Here is a 19317-nt window from a genome sequence, read left to right on the forward strand (position 1 = left end):
TTCCCTTTCAGGGAAGGCAAGAAGTCTCTAAAGTTCTCTTTTAGGTGCTACCTTAAGCTTCTGAAAAACTGCATCCAGCTAACCCAATCAACATGCAAGCAGGACACTGCTTCTGATGAAGGCCTTATAAAGAAGAGATTTGAAACACGTCGCACCGTGCAATCTTCCTGCCTTTAAGACAGTCTAATTTATAACAAGAGACAGTGCCTTGTATGAGAAAAATGCAATTACTTACCTTTGAACAGGTAGGGATAGTTCTTCCCATCTGAACCCAGGAAAAGCAGCTTTTTAGGTTTCGTTTTGGTAGGTAGGATTGTGATGGTGCTGCCCACACTGTGAATTGTGACTGTGTCCCTGGTAGATACTTCTCCAGGAAGTGCTATTTCAGTGTTCATCATGGCAGCCAACCAAGGACTGATTTCTTCAAGTCGTAAGAGGTAACTGGCCCGTTTCTGTGCTCTTTGCTGCAAACTTAGCATAACCTATTCCAAAGAAAGTTTATTCTTTTAGGTAGAGGTTCACCTCAACAGCATTAAAAAAACAAAAACACCACCAAACCAGACTTAATGGTGGTCATTTCCAGAAAGCAGAGAGATTTTTCTTAAATTCCCTTCCACCCTTTCCACCCTATTGATCCAGATACAGTTTAGGATGAAGATTACAAAAACTAAAAAACATCCTTTATACAGCAAATATACCCTGTGTAGTGATAAGCACCAAAGTCACAACAAATCATGCTCCTCCAGAGGTTTGCTTCTGCTTTACAAATATTTGAGCTGTGGTTAAAGACAGCAGCATTCAGCAACCTCCTGTTGATGTATCTGCATGTTGTTTGTTCTGCAAAGCAGAAGGGGAAGTACAGGGAAAAGTCTAGCAAGACTTTTAAAAACCACCAGACTGGCTCTGCATAGCTGAGTGAATATTTTGTTTCTCTTCAGACCCACAAAAAACTAAGACAAGATCACATAATCGACAAAGTACCCCGGGAAGGGTCGATCATTTGAAAGTTGCTGCATAGCTGGAGGAATATGCTTAGATAACCAGAGAATTAATTTGTTAAAATTTAAATCCACTAAACTCAAATGGCATACTTTCAGAAAAATGGTATTAAAAAAAAAAAAAAAAGCCCTCTGCTCCCAGAACTAACAGAATCCCAGACAGCAGAAGATGAAAGATTTGAAAAACAGAATTATTTCACTGGATAGAAATGCAATAACAGACAGTCAACAGGATTTCCTAGAAGCAAAAATTACTGTGCTTTAGTGTCCAGGGTGCCTATGTTGAGAAGACAAAGTTTCAGGCTGCAATTGTGATATGGCAAGAGAACAGGAGAAGGAGAGGGTCAAGCAAAAGGTGCAGCAAGAGCAGAAAGTCTCTACATTGTGCTCGTCATCTGTGCATATAATACCTCTTTAAATGGGAGCCAGCTGCTTCCAGGTTTAGCAGGATTCAAAGGATTCTTAAGTTTCTCTAGTGCATTTTCGATTGCATCTCCATAGTTATCCTGAAACCACTTCTCATGAGGAGTTTCTGCAGGAGCTGCAGTGATGCTCCGCACGTGCTCCAAAGCAAACACGATGGGCTTCATCAGAGCTGTGTGCTTCTCACGCATGATTGCGATTTTCTCCTCTCTGTTATAAAAAACACACCAAAATTTCTTCTTAACGCCATAAAACCAAGTTACCTCATCATCAGAGCATTAAAATAACGACAGATGAGATATTGAAGAATTCACGAAAATCATTACATCTCTAAAATGAGGTCTTCAAGGATGATCATATTAAAAGGAAGAGTATTTCATTCCACGTTGAATGCAGTGCTCCTCTGAACCACACTTTTTTTTCTTTTCTTTTTTTCCCTTTTTTTTTTAATGAAACATTTGATCTGAGTTCTTCATCATTGGAAACGCTGATGAGAAGCTCTGAGCAGAAACCACTCTAAACAACTGATTGCCTTTAAGAAAAGAGCTCTTTACTACTACTTCTTGAGGATGTACCACACGATAAAGAAGGGGAAGAGAGATTTAGATCATTTTGTTCTCCCACTTCATGTTAGACCTGACAAAAGGGTTCAAGAGGCATTCTTAACCTTAGTCAGGTTGCCCAGTGAATGGATCACCTCTTCCACTAATCCATTCACAGGAGAATCCAGGCGAGGGAGAAAAAAAGACTTGCTCAACACTGAAAACTAAAAGCAGAATAAAACATTCTGTTTACTCCAAACATCTGTATTTACAGTAACCTCTAAATAGATTATACCCTTCAACATGCTTGTTCTCATTTCATCTGACTTGGAAATCAAGAACTACAGGATCTCATAATCCCCAACTTAATGTGCATTAGGTTTAACACATTATTACTAAAGAAATCCCAACATGGATTTACAGGTAGACTGTTGCTGTTTCTCATTTGATTAGAGTACAAGCTGTAACATCAAAATGTTTTGAAATAGGGCTGCAAGCTTACAAAGCAGCAGCTGGGATAGTATGAACTCAGGAGCAATACCACTGCTGGTTGGTTGGACTGTATGCTTCCCAAGATCAAACAGTTGTTATGTTGTCATCTGAATTACTGACAAAGACATACTTCCGGAGAGTGTTGTTGTTTTGGACCCTCTTGACTTCATCTTCCAGTTGCTGAATCCGTCTGAGGACATACATGTGCTGCTGCAGTAAAACTCCCAACCAAAGCTCATCCCAAAGAACTGTAACTCTGCGCAGCTCAGCCACCAGCATCTGAACCTGTATAAAACAAGATTCGCTTCTTTTAAAAGAGCTAGTATTCAGACTTATTTTTGTAGCTGAACAAGTTGAAAAAAGATGACAGCCTAAAGCAAAGAAACACCAAACTTTCAGTAGCCCAACCCCCAAGATGAACAAATTCCATATTTTGTCGTTCAAGTGCCCAAATAGTGTTCATTTGGATTATTCACCTGCAATACCATCGTTGGATTTGCAGCAGAGAGTTTCTCCACAATTTTGCTGTAGCAATCTTGCATCATTGCTTGATCTTCATTTAATCCAGCTTTTGTATCGTCTTTACTACTTTCTTGGGAAGCTGGGGTGCTCCCTCCATCACATTCCCCACCCAACAGTTCTTCTCCTTGAATATTACCAAGCAAAGTAGGGATGGCAGAAGGCAGCTTGTTACCTAAATTAAAAACAGATGTTAAAGTATTACCTAAACTAAGATATATCATTCCATACTTCATTTAGCATCAGGTCCCCATATTACACATGAAGTACAGGCAAAGTATATGAAAAATATGCAAAATCGAAAGTCTTATTTGTCACACTAGTAAATTGGATAAAAGGTATCAGTGAGGTTCTATAATAAAAACATTCTTAAGATACAAAGTACCAGAGTTACTGGGGAAAAAAAACCAAAACAAATGCTCAGTATCATTTTATCCAGTAAATAAGAACGTATTAGCTCAAGTTTATTCGAATGCTTATTTTTATCTCCATACCTGAAGTTTGGGATTCACTGCTAAGTGAAATGGTTCCCACTATTGCAGGATAGAGTATGAGATGAGGAGAATCTTGAGCCACTCGACACAGTAAGTTGCAAATACTTTGACGAACATACACTTCTGGGTGATTCAGGCGGGAGAAAAGCTGGGGTATAATACCTGCATGAGGAGGAAAGGAAAGTGTGCTGGTAAATGAGGCAGAATTTTATTTCAGTTTTAAAAGCATGCCTTTTTCTGAATTGTGAGAAAAAAATAAAGTACAAATTTACAAAAGAGTCCAAAAGAAAGTGCAATTTTACAATAGCTGGCCTCCTCTTCTGCTGCCTTCCACACTAAGTCCATAACCTTTTGAGGGAAAGTCCCTGAACAACCAGAACCAGCAGTGTAGTAACAAACAACTACTTTTGAGACATCTGGCTTTAGTCACACATCTTTCTCAACTGTAGCTAGAAAAAAAAAACCCATCCCATTTATTTAAGGTGGTAATACAATGTAATAGTTCATAAACTACATCTCCTTTTTCCTTCCCAGGTCTTCAGATGGGGAAAGGAGGGGATCAGAAATCTGCGCTACTTAACTACTCTAAACATCAGAATATATGGTAGACCTGAATATCTTTACTACATTATTTAGGCTCTCTTTCTATGATGCTTACATAAAAATTTTATCAAAGTGCAACAAACAGCTTTCTGCATTTAGTGAAAATGCATCAAAATAAATGTTAACAACTAGATACCATCTATTTACCTCTCCAAGGAGCAGTAGGTGTAGTTTCTAGCCCATGCTCTAGATACTGTCTAAGTTCCCCAGCATGTTTCACAAGCAACCGTAACAGTCTTAGGGTTGCCATTACAATAACATCATCAGTGCTTTGCTCAGAGGTGTTTCTTAAGTGCAGTCTGGGATCTTCTTCATCAAGTGGAACCTTGAAACAAAGAAATATTCTCTAAGTTAAGTATATAGCTCATACCATCATTTAGAAAAGTTTGTAACTGGATTTCCTCATCAGCATGAACACTAACCTGACCAGCATTGAGCTTGAGGAAAGTAAAATATGCACTGCAGGAGAGCTTATAGAGACTGAAGATTCTGTCTACAACTTTCCTCCACACTTTAATTAATCCTTCTGTTGCATTTTCATCTAGATCTGAAAGCCAGGGACAACTTGTTAATAACTGACGCCATATCACATCCACCATATCATCTTCCTCATTGTCCTCATTTTCAGTGATTTGTAGAGTCATGTCTTCATCCTAAATGCAAACAAAGAGAAAACAGATTTGATTAAGTCATCCAACAATTTCTACAAGCAATGTTAGTTCTTAATCCAGTTTTTGTCTATGCAACTCATGGAACTGCATTAGTTGATCACATTACCATAGTTCATGCAACAGATGTGTTACCACTTCCCTAACAGATAGTTTCTTGTACTGTCTGAATTTTAACTTTTAGACACTTAGAAGAGTTCACATGAATCACAAAAATAAAGAAAAATACGGTTTACACTGAAGCTGAACATTTTTTAAGCAAGCAAATTTTCACTCACTTGAATCCCGGCTGGACGACACACTGCCTGCCCAAGAATCCCATAGATTTTCTCTTTATCTTCCTCTGCAATGTTGTCTGGAAGCAAGTTCTGAACCTCAGATTTTTCCCGGGGCAGCAGACGAACACCTTCTCCCTGACTGTAACATTTAATGAGTTACTGATCCCTGTTACATGGGTATTTGTAGAGATACTGAAACCATTAAGACTATATATATAAAAAACTCCTTGAAGGAAGAATCATCTCTATCTCAGAATTAAACTAGCTTCTTTTTACGGAGGGCAAGTAATTAAGAGAATACTCATTTCTCTGCTCAAATGTGACTTCAGGCCACAAACAACAGTCATCATAGATACAAAGCTAGAGTTTATCTTAAGAAAACTAATTGTGCTGCATAAATTTAAACATTAGGATGAATTTACCTGGCATTATCAACTACTTTCCGGCCCCATCTATAAGCCCAGCTAGCCAGGGCTGCCCAAGACTTGGCTACTTCAGGTGCCTGTACTGAAGACAAGTGATACAGCTGGCCCAAGATGAAGTCTGGTTCTCCAACTCCAATGTTTACTGTGATAGGAGAAATAGAGCAATGTATGTTATGGTGTAAAACCTACTTCTAATTTCCTTAACACAGAAAATAACAACATATTATGAGCACGTAATATGTTTTCAGTACAATTAGTATCCAAGGGTGTAAAATCTTACAAAATGAAATTATTTTTCAGTTCTGACACTGCTGCTAAATGAAGCAGTCTTCATTTGTTAACCACCACTGCTTATAATCTGCAATTGCTTCTTCTTTTGCAGGAAGATGGAAATGAAGCAAGAAACTCATGATCTCCAAAAGAACACAATGCTTCAGAGAGCAAGTAGAATTCTATGAAGTACCCAGGGCAGTGCAAATGTGTTTATTTGTATATATCTAAGTTATTTATGAAATCCGTGCTTAAAGAAAGACAGAGTTTATCTTAACATTTAAGAAAAAAGTCTGCTGAAAACTGGGAATGAGAGTACATTTGCAGCAACAGCAGAAGTGCTCATATTAAGCACAGATTAAAGATCATGAAAAAACCAAAGTACTTTTCACATTTATCAGGGCCTTCAAAACATAAATCCTACCCATGCTTAATCTAAAAGATCTCATTCAATCTTTAGCATATAAATAAGATGAGAACAAACATATGGGACAAAAATTTACATCCTCATACAAAATAGGTGCATACCAGTTTCTTCTTAAGGCCATCATCATTTCAATGAGAAAAACGTTATAGAAATATGACAGAAATTTTAAGGTGTTTGGTTTTTTTGACTGTATATAGTTACCTATTGCAGAAAACACACACTGTTTATATCTGTATTAGGAAAACAAATACGAGTGATGGAGCACTTAGTCCTTATCAATATAACTGGTGTTATCCCTCAGTGGAATCACCAGTAACTAATTTAAAAAAGAATAAGAAGGAGGAGAAATGTACCTGTAGATTCACTTTCAATCCTAGGATATTCTTCTTCTAGGGTATTAACAGCTGGGAGATCAATCAAATTATATATGTTTTTAGACAAGGTAGACAGACCAGTGTGATTCTGCTGCTGTCGAGCTCTATACACTTGTTTCAACTGTCCTGAAATCTCTTTCCATTCTGCTTGAATCCATTTAGCCAGTGTGAGAATAGATTTAGCAACTGCATATTCGGCTTTGGCAGATTTGCAGAAAGATATGGCACAAGAACTCAGCATTTCCATGGCATGTGTTGACTGACCTGCATATCATGAAAAGCAAATCTTCAGTACTGTGTTAACATTATTCAAAACACTTCCGAAATTCAATGTATTCAGATACAGCTTGTAGCAATGTATTTTTACATAGAAAATTCTCCTTTGAAGTTAAAAATGACAAGTAAGAAAAGATTTGTGAAAACCCTTTCAGACTGAGACAACAGTTAATAGTATGAAATCAGTTCCTAATGATACTGTCCTATTATGATTTCTTCGAGAGCAGGGGAATTAGTCTGGTTACAAAGACAAGCAGCTCAAGCCACTATAACACAAATAGCAAACACTCACCTGCTGTGTATAACAATTTTGTCTTCTCAATATCGAGTTCAGGGCCCCATTTTTCATCTATCTGACCCGGAGCAGACAACTTTTTAAAGTGCTGGACTAAGTCCTGAGCAGTGGTGGTTTTTCCCAGCTGAACCTCGCTGCACTGGGCAAGCAGCCGTGTGGCCAGGGCGATATTTCCTCGCTTCCGAGCAAATTTCGCTGCTGTTAAGCCCAGTTCCATTAGATGGCTTTTAATTGGGACTGTTGGTTCTGCAAAAGGAAGCAAGACATTGTATCAGATAATCATTTAACAATTTTGTTGGCAGACAGATAATTTCTGCCCAATGTATTCCGTACATGGCCATCAGTGAAAAATCTCTGAGCTCTCTCATTTTTCATATTTCCTTCAGAAATTGAGATTATTTAACTTAGCCTAGAATATTCACACCCCCCCTCTGAAACAAAAAATATATCCATAGATTATCTGCTGGGCAAAAGAGATTTTTTCCACTATAATCACTCTTCTTAGCTAATAAACCCTGATAGAACTTTCCTCCCATTACCTCTTCTTATACTGCACAGTTAAATGGCTTTTGTGACTGTTTTTTTTTAAAGACCCATTATTCATACTGCTGAAGTGTTCAAAAGTGAAAGCATCTAAAGTGCGAAGAGTTGAGCAAGCAAGGTGTTATTAGGAGAGTATAGAACTGCTAAACACTTCAGAATACATTTTTTTCTTTTTAACACTGTCTATATCACAGCAGTAATTGAGACCATGAGTTGTAAAGCAAGACACCCAAAACACAAAACCTGGCTTTTAAAAAGTAATCCATCTAAATAATAGAAAAAGGCATAGCTGCTGCTTTCAGCAGACAATTCAAGTTCAAATTCTGCATTTCACAACACTAATATGAGAGCTTACATACCTTTAAGCTTTTCCATCAATTGATTCTGGTACACCGTGTACCTCAGTGCATGCATCCATGGCCTCACGTCATGCTGTTTGCATGACCTCAAAGCATCATTGAAGAGAGGTACAAGACAGTCCTGAAGAGGCACAGAAGTTTCATAGTTGTCATAAGAGACAACTTTACCACAACGTATTTTCACTTATTAAAAGCAAAGACCATTTTAGTGCAGAGGAAACATTTTTATTTGTATTAGTAGCCACACTTTGTTATTAACTAATAAACTAATAAAACCTAAATATGTTTTATGCTTGATTTTGAGAGGACAACACTAAGAATTTGCTCAAAATCAAGATGAATTCTTTTCTGAGCACTGGGATTAGTAATTAGAACTAGATCATTCATACCATTTGGAGTCTGACAGTTTTTAATTGCTGAAGTAATTTTTTAATTAGAATATTTTCAAGTTGCTTTTAAAGTAAATTACATGTTTTGCACGACTAAGTGTTACAATGTATCTAGAGAAGAAATACCAACACTTCTCTAAAAGGCAACTACCAACAAAACTTCAAAAATACTGTAAGTGTAACTGAAAGAGCTGTCATACATTTATAACTATAAAAAAGTCCAATTGACATGTAAACTTAAAAAAAAACTTGGGTCAAGGCACATTAGTAAACTGAGATCTTTTTACAGTATGATTAACAAGTGTCAGAACAATTAATGTATGTTTTATATTCAACACTCCACATCATGACATGGAGAAAGACATTTCCCCAATTTAGCTTTTAAACACACAGATATACCTCAGATGTCAGCCTGTTGCACACGGTGTTTTCCAAAGCAGAAGAACAATACAACTGAAGAGTGCTCAACACTGGTAAAGACTGAGACACAGTGAGTGTAGAAAGTCTCAAAGGCCCAATAGCAATACGGGATGTTTGCTTTAAGTACTTAATAAGATTTCTGAAATAAAAGGATCAGAGCAGTCATTTTTGTTAACTAGACTTTAAGAGTAAATAGAGATATCAAAATTACTGAACAAAACCCAAATTCAACATCTTTAAAAAGATGACAAGAAAATCTTGCACTCTTACACACAAGTTACAATACTTTATTAATAAACTGACAAGCAGAATTACTTTATCAGCTCAAAGGACTTTATCAATTACATAAACTCCAAGCTAAACATCATCTTATTTTTCCTCAGTAAGCTTATAACTCACAACGACTAGAACTGGCAGCAAACTACTATAGGTGCTGAAGCTTTACACAAAGTTACGTTTAACAAGCTAGAAAAGGTTTTCACAGTGTATTACATTCATTCATTCATAGCACATTTCAACTTACTCAGATATTGACTGCCACTTTTGCTCCTGTTCTATGTGGTTTACAGCTGTTGCCAGACACACTGAACTTCTCAAAAGCTGTACTTCAACTGCTTTTTGAAGTTCTCTTGGATCAGGACTTAGCATATTAGGAAGGAGCTTCTTCATGTCTACATGGAGATTAAACAATTGAAACCAACTAGAACTGCCAAATTTTATCAAATTCCACTATCTGAGAACGCATTTTTGACAGTAAGGAAGTTTGGGAAAAAAAACCATTTAAAAATATATATTATATATATATTCGTGTTATATATATCCATGACAGATTACTTCTAAACAGTCACATTAACTCCAGAAAACACACTTGCATGAACATTTAGGATGACCACTGCCAATTATTTTGAAGCCTGATTCATAAAGGTTATGGTCAGTCCACTGAACACAGCAAACTGCATTCAGAAGTTTCAGCCTGTCATTTATAGAAACAGATATATGAAGAAATATTTACTTTTGTATTTGAAGTAATATTAATTTATGCATTTATACCTATTTTTTCTTTGGATCCGCCTGCAAGCAGGTTGATATTTTCTCCTGGTAATAATTCTAGTTGTTCAGTGCATTCAGTAAGTTGTCCAGACTCAAAGCTGCTCAAAGACCTGCAATTCAATGTTTATAGTTTTATTTTCACATTTTTTACTTTACTCCAGTTGCTAAGTCTATTATACAACAAACACTCAAGACTAACTTCAATTCTAGAGCACTTACAATGAATTCTAAGGAAAAAAAATCCCAATTTTCACACAGATCAATAAAAGGCACTAGTACTGCACCAAATGGATAAACTGAGTATTGAAGTGACAGGGAAGAACAGCTCTCCAGCTGTGAAGCTTTTCCTATTACCATGTAATACTCTTCTACCAGAGTCTGGAAGTCCAAGTAAACCCAAAACTTTTTCCCCTGTCTATGCACAGAAAAGTTTCATGGCAGAATTTCACGAGGCCACGGTTTCAGCTCCTCAGTTTACACGAAACCAAGACTGCAGAAATACTGGAGTATTTGCAGGTCATAAACAAATTTATATTGCTTATTGGTTTATATTGCTTAACAGCCTGAAGCAGCAAATTTAACGTTTCCCGCCTCCCCCCCTGTTCTACATTAGAAAATAATTTGGGCACTACAGATTCTACAGAACTACACAAAAAATAGCACCGAAAAGCTAAGAGGCTTGATGTCTCAGAATATTCCAGTGTTCAATATTCTTGTTACTAACCACTGAAGGAGGAATTGCCCAAGTATCTGGACTAGAAAAGAAGCAAAAATTCAGCATGTGAAATTGCCCTTTTCTGCTGAATTATTTTGATTCTCATTACTACAGTGTCTCCTAGCTTGTTCAGGGTCAGAAGAGTCAAAGTGCTGTTCATCCTCAGGAGTTCTCTACAGGATTTTTCTCATTAGATAGTACCTTACTTCCAGTAATTATTTGAATGAAAACTAACTTAAACCAGTCAAAATGATGAGACCTCTGCAATGGTACCACAAGTACAGTGGGTTTAGTTTAGAACAACACAAATACTCAGAAATGACACATTTTCACATCCATAACAAGCACTCACCCTCCTAATGAATTAACTGCACAACTGCAATAAGGAAAAGGATCACCCCTTTCTCTGACAGAAGCACCTCGTCAGAACGACAAGATTTTATTTCACTGCTTCCTTCTATCCTTTTATTTCCAAGTCAAGAAATTTCAGCCAGAAGGATTTTACAATGTTTACCACAATAGTAAAGGGATGGAAAGTAATCAAATTGTCAAAAAAGGACCCTTAAACCTTGAAGGACTATTCAATGGCCAATTTTTTCATGAACCAGACAAATACCAAGGGTCAGGAAATAAATGCACAAACTACAATTCTAAATTCCATTAAAAAAAAAAACAAAACAACAAAGATTAAAGCAGCCAAGACTGCTCCTTCCTATATTTTTACATTAAATTAATGAATTAAAATATTTAAGAACTGTACCATTGAAAGGCATTTTACTTCCTGCTATTATTTAAGCTGTGCAAAAGGATGCATCTTTTGCTAAGAGAAGCAGTACAGATTTGGTATATTTTTCCTTCAATGAAAGATGTTTTTCTTGAACACTAAGAAGCCTCAGCAGCCAGAAAGGTATAGTAACTATTTAGAATGGTATTACCTCTTCACTCATCTGTAAATATCATAGCCAAGTTTTCACCCTCCCCAGAACACAACTTTCTTATTTGCAGGACTCTATTTAGAAACTGACATTTTCTAAATCCATGTACACTTTGTTTCAGTTCTAAATTAATGAACGCCAAGGTACTGTTGAACAAATGAATTATATCCTTACTTTATGTAGTTAAAATCTGCTTTCAGATTGATTGAGGTATTACTATTGCTTTTCTTCAATTCGTGGACCATATTTTGCCACTCCTGAACAGCAGCCCAGTCCGCAATGGAAATGTAACATTCACATGCCTTGTTACCCAAGTAGTTTATAACTTCAGGTGAAGAGTCACTTGGTTTAGTCAGGACAGTTTTTCTAGTTTCTCCTGTGAAATGAAAAAAATATATAGAGACACACTTAAAGTTACATTTTAAAATAGCAATTCTATTACTTAAATGTAATTTCTATGTCTTTGGTCAAGAAAAATACTTAATTTTTTAAAAAAAATCAAATAGTTACACAATGTCTACAGTATTCTTCCCCTGACACTCTTTCTAAGGGAAAAAAAAAAAAGAGAACCTTTTCAAAAGGAGGTTTTGGAAAATTTTAATCCAGATCTGTAAAGAAACATCAAAACAGAAAAACAGAACAACTAAATTAGGAACAAAGAAGGTTCTTTCTCAAAGATGAAACGGAATACTGTAACCAAGTCTTAGTTAAAAAACCTCTGAGTAACTAGTGTATTTATCATACAATTATGTCATAAATACTAAGGTTTAAGTTATGATGATCTAAAATACATTAGAATTAAATTAGGAAGTTACAAAGTATTTTACCTATTACTTTTAGTTTCATTGAGCTAGATCTCAGCACTGCAAACCCTCCTATCTACACACAATATTTGTTTCAATGGCATTAGGTGGTTCAGTTTAACTGCAGACAGAAACACGTTTTTGGATTTCAGAGCCAGACGTTACCATGGCTGTATCACTGAACATTCTCATCTTATGTACACACATTTACAAAACTGCACTTCTCTTAAAAAGCAAACAATAAACACTGACCATTCAAGGAATGCTTTGGGCTGGCATTATTCACACTGTTTGAATTGGCCAACTTCAGAACAGCCTTGTCAAAGCCTGTTATACAGCAATCCACTCCCGTCATGGAGCACAGGTGTTCCTGGTATTCCGCAGTTGCTTTTTCAAACCTTAAACAGTTTAATATTTTCGTCAGCATTTTCAAGAACCAAGTTAGGGGATTTTTTTGTAGATAGACAATATTTTAAGCATTTCTTTACCCCAATACTCAAAAAGTTTACATGCCACCTTCAGCAAAAGACAGGGATTAACACAGGATACAAGCTTACTGGCTCAATTTTCCGGTTACAGCATAAGATAAAAGCTTGTCTGTTCAAGTTTTAAAGTCAACCTCAAGCCAAGTACAGGCAGAAGGAAATAAATTTATTTTATATTTGACTGTCACTCTTTTTACCTGAATGAGTAGAACTGAATACTGACTAAATACATATCATTTACTAGAGGACTGTAGAACTGGCTCTAGGGCAACAATTCACACCTTAAACTTGATATTTCTGAGAAACTTCCCACCTATTACAAAACTGCAAGTGATTTTAAGGAATCTTACAAAAAAAAGGAAAAAGGTAGTTATAAATTTACAATCTTTGGGTTTGTTTGGGGATTTTCACATGGAAGGTAGATGACAGGTGTCTCTTTTTCATTTCATACAGAAGAAGTGATGCATTCCTTTAAGGAGATGAAAACACCAAAATGAAGGCACATCCTATCTGGAACGATGACCCACTTATTTGTATCTGTATCCAAAGATTCTACTGCAATAAACACAGAAGCCACCTTTTCAAAGCTGAAGTAAAACTGCAAAGCATGTCCCTCTCTTGGCAAACTGAGGCAGGTATTCAGATAACACACTGGTCAGAAACTTCACTAGAAAATATTTAAATTAATACTATTTTGCAATGGAAAATTAAATACAATATGAAAACAGCATTGCTGTGTATGAAAAACTAAGAAAACAATTTAGGAACACAATTTATATTCAGATCGTGGTAATTTATTTAAAACTAACAGTTAAAATACCTAAAAGTGCTGGATGCATTAGGTATCTCTGAAAAGATACACTGACTTTAACTGACATGGAAATTAGATCAGCAGTCTTGACTCATCCCACAATTTAAAAGACTCAGGAATAGAACTACCCATAAGAAGGAAAAATGTCCCAGTTTGTAGCATGCAGTTATTTAAGAAAACTTACCGCCCTTCTGCTTGTTGAGCTACAGAATTGATCCAGGAGAGACTCTTCCCAACTACAGCAGATGACCAGACAGCAATACCCTGAATAGCTTCAGGACAGTGAAGCTCACATAATGCTTCTACCAGCATCATAATTGTCACTTCCAATTCATTTCCCTAAAAGCAAACCAAAAGCATTATTTAACAAGACCCATATAAATTAAGAGCTATATACACACGTGGGTAAATACTTGAAAATGGTGAAGCAGTAGTTCATTACAAGCATTTACAAGTGCTCCTCATATCCATTCACTGCACTGCTTTTGGAAAAGCAGGGGAGCTAAGGTGACAGTATGTGCCGGGAAACCACAGCCTGAATGCCAGCAGTCAGCAATCACTATGTGATGGTTTATACCTATCTGAGAATTCATAAAGCAGCATGAATGAAACAAGTATCTATCAATCCTTCTTTGATAAAATATTTAAGCAAATCAAGTCACATACTGAAGAAACTATTCATCCTTTTCAAGAAGGCTTTAACCACTTTATCCACTTATCCCACCCCTGCACTTAACCTGCTAGTTACTTATAGAGGAAGGATACTCTCATGATACACTCCCCTTCCTCCTCATACCCACAGATAAGCAAAGACATTACACTACCATAAGCTTGGGAAGGCCTCATACTAATGCAGCACCAGTTTCATAAGGTTTAACCAGGACCTTCTACTTAAAAAAGGGCTCCATTAAATCTGTGAATTAACTATAGCACTCATTTCTGTGTAGTATTTGACCACACATGTACAGTACATCCTAATCTTCAACTAACCTACTGTATCCAACTTACAACCATAGAAGTCTGTCAATACAGAATTAAGAGTTAAAAATGTTAAATAACACATTCCTTTACATACCAGTTGGTTTAATAACAACTGATTGCTTAGCTTAGTGCTTTTACAATACAACCGGAATATTTTTGCAGTATCTACAGAGTTTGAAAAGAGAGTACCTGAGAGATACTATTATTAGTTTTCATTTCTGTGAGTAAATCAAATCCATGCCTGACTGTCACAGCAGGTTGGCCAGCCAGCAATCCAACTCTCATGATGGAAAGTCTAATCCGTGTCAGCCAATCCTGGCACGTCTGACGATTAGTATAGAAGAACGTCCTGATAACCTTTAAAGACAGAAGAAAAGTTTCAAATCACCATTCTTCTACACAAATCCAAAATAGTTACATTAAGTACTCCATAATAATCAAAGGCAGGAAGGTTTCCTTTCCTGAGATGAAGAAATGGGTAAAATTCTGCATCTTTCACTTTATTAACACAGATGGTCTGGAATCACGTGTAGCATCCAACTGGCCAGGCACACTGGCAAGCTAAAAGTCTTTAGACTAACTGACTGCAAATTATGTATTACTGTCATGTCAAAGTCTGGTAATTAAACAGCTTATTTCAACAGGGAAGAGTGTTTTGCAGTTAGAACTACACAAAGAGGTATGTCGCTTATAAATAATTACTACATTCCTCAGAAAGCAATTTAAAGCCCCAAATAACTGTGTTACTTTATAACAAAACTGCTGACAATCTACAAATAGGAGACTGCTACAAATCAAAAGTACTACAGACTTGATTGATTTGTACCACTATACAAACTGGTACTCCAGAAATGTAGCCTGGTTTAACATGTTCTCCAGGAATAAGCCCAAGTCAAAGCCAGACTTTTTTAAGAGTTTCAAACTTTGTTTGAGAAGTTCTTCTGAAATTTAACAGTTAAGAACTGAACAACCCTGAAAACACTGTTCACTCAGTAGACTGTTCTGAGTAACATCAGCACTGTAAACAGACATACCTTGGGTGGGGAGGTCAGGGCATTGGCACATCCTTCATATGCATTGTACATCAATTTTTCTAAGTTCTCCAAATACTGCAGAAGGAGAACAAGCCTAAGCTGGTTGCTACTGTGTCCTTCGTCATTGTCTGCAGTAGTCCACTGGTTGACATCTTGATCAGGGTTTAATGTATGGGCTGCAAGGTTCCTAATAATACCTACACATTTTACCAAAACATGGGGGGAAAAAAGTTATCAGACAGTATTGTATTTAAACATGTCAAAGGATAGAAGCTAGTTCTCAAAATCTCTCAAAACTATCTAAATTAATCTAATCTATCAAAATTAATAGTAATTATGCAACATCTTTAAAATCTGTAATCACTGAAAAATAAAGCCATTGTGCTTCTTGCCTTGAACATGAAGACCTTAGCTTCACAACCCTATAAAAATCCCATTAAAATAATCTTGTTTTTTCACTTTACCTTCAATTGTTTGAAATGTATCTTGGGCTCTACCCAGAGGAGTTCGTAACTTCGAAAGAACAGTGAACTGAGCTGCTTCCCAAACAGCCCATTGCCAGAGCACAGCATCAGTCTTCAACAGGTTCCGAGGGATGGTTGGTTGATCTCTCTTATCTAGTCTTTGACAGCTATAGAACAACCTTTCTAACCAGTTATCCTTCCTGAAAGAAAACATCGCTACATCAGCACAAGTTCATGTGGTAACAAGTTTATACCGCACACACTTCATCACCCTATTGCTCTCAAATCTCTCACAAAATTATTTTAAATCAACAATGTACACAGGCAAATATGCCAAAAGGTGTGCATTTAAGATATTTATAAGTACCAAAAAAAAATTGAAAGTAAAGCAATGTAATTTGTAAAGATAATTACAAATTCTAAACTAAACGTAACTCAGAACTGTTTACTATAAATTCAACATTCATGGATTTCAGTTCTACAAGAGGTTCTTACCCAGTTCGGTGGAGGTTTCCATACAAAATAAAACTAATGACATCAGAGAAATCCTGTGGGTGGAATGTATTACTCGGAGATTTGCTCATATGACTTCTTATAGCCAAAGAAATTTCTTGTATTTCTGTGTGGGTACGGTTACTGCAGGAAGAGGGGGAAACAACCCATGCTATAATGTATTTGAATAAACCAAAAAAGCTGTGCAAAAGAGTTACACAGACACACATACATGCAATGACTGGAAATAAGAATATGCTTTGGTATTAAGGTAAGGTGCCTTCAGAGTTCAGGTCTTCAAGTCAAACTGTAGGACATAGTATTGCTGAAGCTCTGAATAACATGGACCTTACAAGCATTCATATTTGCTTCAAGAAGTGATACACAGCTTATCAAATTTGCTAATTACTTTGCTACTATCTACTGTTCTTAAACCTCTAAAAAAGTAAGAGATAGCAAGACACTTCACACTTTTTGATTTTAAGTTAAGAGGGTATGATGACACTGCACTGGCATTATCTTTCAGATAAGTGTCACTGAAGAAAGAAACTAAACAATTCTTTATATTGAAGCTCATTTGAAAAACCTACCTCAACACAACATCTAAAGGAATTGACTTCAGAAGTTTTCCAAAAGCTTGTCTTACACGAGCACCGCTATGTACAAGTTGAACACGACACACATCAACACACCTGCAACAGCAAGGAGGAAGAAGGTGGTAAGATCTCCATTGACAGCATAATTCAAATAACATACAGGATTCTGTGCAAGTACCTTTGTAAAAGGTCATCTGGAAGGGAGGAAGACAGGGCATGGAGGCTACTACATGCTTGAAGACAAATGTTTACATCTTCCAGAAGTGCTGAATTAAGGAGTTGAAAGAAAAAAAAAAGTTATTCTTGCTGGAATTAGATAACTCCTGCATTACTCTGGTTGTGGCACAGCATCTAATGACATTTCTTCAGCACAGCCAGTAAAAGGAGACATAGGCTTTAAGCAATAGTTTTCATTTCATTTACTGGTTTTACTATTACAAGCAGGTGCTCAGTAAGAAAAAAAGTCACTTGTGCTACCAGTTTCAGTAACAACTTACGGGCCTGTTTTAACTGCTGACAGATAAATCCTTCTATGATCTCTGCACATTGGCATTACAGATATTTTCTTTCCCCATTGAAATACATTAAGGTAAAGTTAGTAACTCCTGGCCTTGGGAAATTACTGCTAGTAATGCTACTAAAAGCATTTGTTCCCATATTTTTGTTTACAGGTTTTGAAATCTAAACCACCATGTCACATTATGGAACAGTTCTAGTGCTTTTGATAAAGTAATAATTTTTGATTGGGAAATTGATCTACCAAAAACATCACTGATGTATCAAATCTTACTTGTAAGACAATTAATGGTTACATAAGTCATAGGCAGAGATCCACTTGATAAAAATCATAAAGAGAGAGTGTAAGTTTTTGCACAATACAAACTTGGAGCATCTCCAAAGTAAATGAACCAAGTACAGTTGCTGCTATCAGCAGGATAAGGCCACCCATGTACTTAATTTTTGAAATGTAAAAGACAGTTAAGTAGAAATATGCAGTATCTTACTGTTTGCTAAAAGTCCTTTACAAAACTTATGGAAAGATGGGAGGGAAAATAACGGTGCATATGTTTCTGATTTTTTCATCAGAAGAGCCACTTCCAAAGCCCACGTTGTAAGTAGTTTCCTTCAAAAAACAAGAGTATTATTCGCTCTACACAGTTACAGAAAGGTACTTTCCAATATAACTTCAAACTACTTCACGTTACAGATCTGTATTATAACGTAATTCATTTTTTAAAGAAGATGCTTCATAACTTGAAACATGTCCCCAGCTTTCAAAGCATTTTGGTAGCACAGAGTGGCAACTATTGTAAAAGGACACTTTCAGTGAGAAAACCCTTTCTTTCAGTAACGTTTGATAGCTCTGCTTTTACTGTACAGACCCTTAGGATGCTTTTAACTCTTCTAGCTTTCATGTATAAAAACGAGCAGCTACTTTTTCCACGGGTATTTAATTATTAAAGTTTTAAAAACCCTAAATATCTGATTGCTTAAATTTAACCCCAAGTTTTACAGATAAAAATTATCCTGGTTTCTGAATTAAGGCATTCTACTGGGAAATAAAAAAATACCTCCTGATTCCTAAGAAAATGTTAAGTTACCTGGTATCTTGAGTAAGGTTATCCTTCTTAAGGAGTAGCCCCAAAAGGTTTAGTATGATTGAGAAATGTTTTTTTGTTGCTGTGGTTACAGTACTAATAACTGCTCCGTCAAACAGAGAGGGAGAGGAAGAACTGAGGCTACTGGATATGAAATGGTCATGTCTGAAAAGGTAAGAAAAAGCAAAATATGTAAAACCACCCCAAGATTAGGGATACTTCCTTGAAGTTTACAGGAGGGAGGAAAAACAACAACAACAAACAGCAGAATTTCAATTTACACCCTCACAGTAACCACACTATGTCAAAACCCAAGTGTTTTGATCCCTAGCCTAAAAGAACAAAGATACAATTTTACATCAGTCCAGGCAGCCCAGTAACCTATTTACAAGTGTCTGGTATCCAGTGCTTGGTGAAAAATCATCAATACCAAGCCATGTACAGAATAACAGTTAAACTAGTATATTCCATTACTTAGATAACATTTTGTACTAATAAGGTCTGAAACATATTTACATGTGCTGTTTATATCTTATCCTGGATCTCTCAGTAAGGAAA

The 19317-nt window shown here is 36.4% G+C and overlaps 1 protein-coding gene across 1 annotated transcript in view; it reads right to left on the reverse strand.

The window, feature by feature from the left end:
• SMG1 (SMG1 nonsense mediated mRNA decay associated PI3K related kinase) overlaps positions 1-19317 on the reverse strand; it is a 64977-nt gene that overhangs the window by 17619 nt on the left and 28041 nt on the right. The window contains exons 15-40 of the mRNA XM_027743935.2: positions 18763-18924; positions 18166-18284; positions 17340-17427; positions 17156-17257; positions 16569-16709; positions 16074-16273; positions 15610-15806; positions 14765-14932; positions 13779-13933; positions 12551-12696; positions 11670-11871; positions 9846-9955; positions 9319-9466; positions 8775-8934; positions 7987-8107; positions 7082-7330; positions 6493-6777; positions 5440-5584; positions 5018-5156; positions 4494-4724; positions 4219-4396; positions 3469-3630; positions 2932-3149; positions 2586-2740; positions 1409-1631; positions 236-482 (exon numbers count right to left, since the gene is read on the reverse strand). Of these exons, the coding sequence (XP_027599736.1) occupies positions 236-482; positions 1409-1631; positions 2586-2740; positions 2932-3149; positions 3469-3630; positions 4219-4396; positions 4494-4724; positions 5018-5156; positions 5440-5584; positions 6493-6777; positions 7082-7330; positions 7987-8107; positions 8775-8934; positions 9319-9466; positions 9846-9955; positions 11670-11871; positions 12551-12696; positions 13779-13933; positions 14765-14932; positions 15610-15806; positions 16074-16273; positions 16569-16709; positions 17156-17257; positions 17340-17427; positions 18166-18284; positions 18763-18924 (4451 nt within the window). The remainder of the gene's footprint in view (positions 1-235; positions 483-1408; positions 1632-2585; positions 2741-2931; positions 3150-3468; positions 3631-4218; positions 4397-4493; positions 4725-5017; positions 5157-5439; positions 5585-6492; positions 6778-7081; positions 7331-7986; positions 8108-8774; positions 8935-9318; positions 9467-9845; positions 9956-11669; positions 11872-12550; positions 12697-13778; positions 13934-14764; positions 14933-15609; positions 15807-16073; positions 16274-16568; positions 16710-17155; positions 17258-17339; positions 17428-18165; positions 18285-18762; positions 18925-19317) is intronic.

Source organism: Pipra filicauda, unplaced genomic scaffold (assembly GCF_003945595.2).
Source record: "Pipra filicauda isolate LSUMZ 115617 unplaced genomic scaffold, ASM394559v2 scaffold127_size2900866_pilon, whole genome shotgun sequence".
In the NCBI taxonomy this organism is placed as follows: Eukaryota; Metazoa; Chordata; class Aves; order Passeriformes; family Pipridae; genus Pipra; species Pipra filicauda.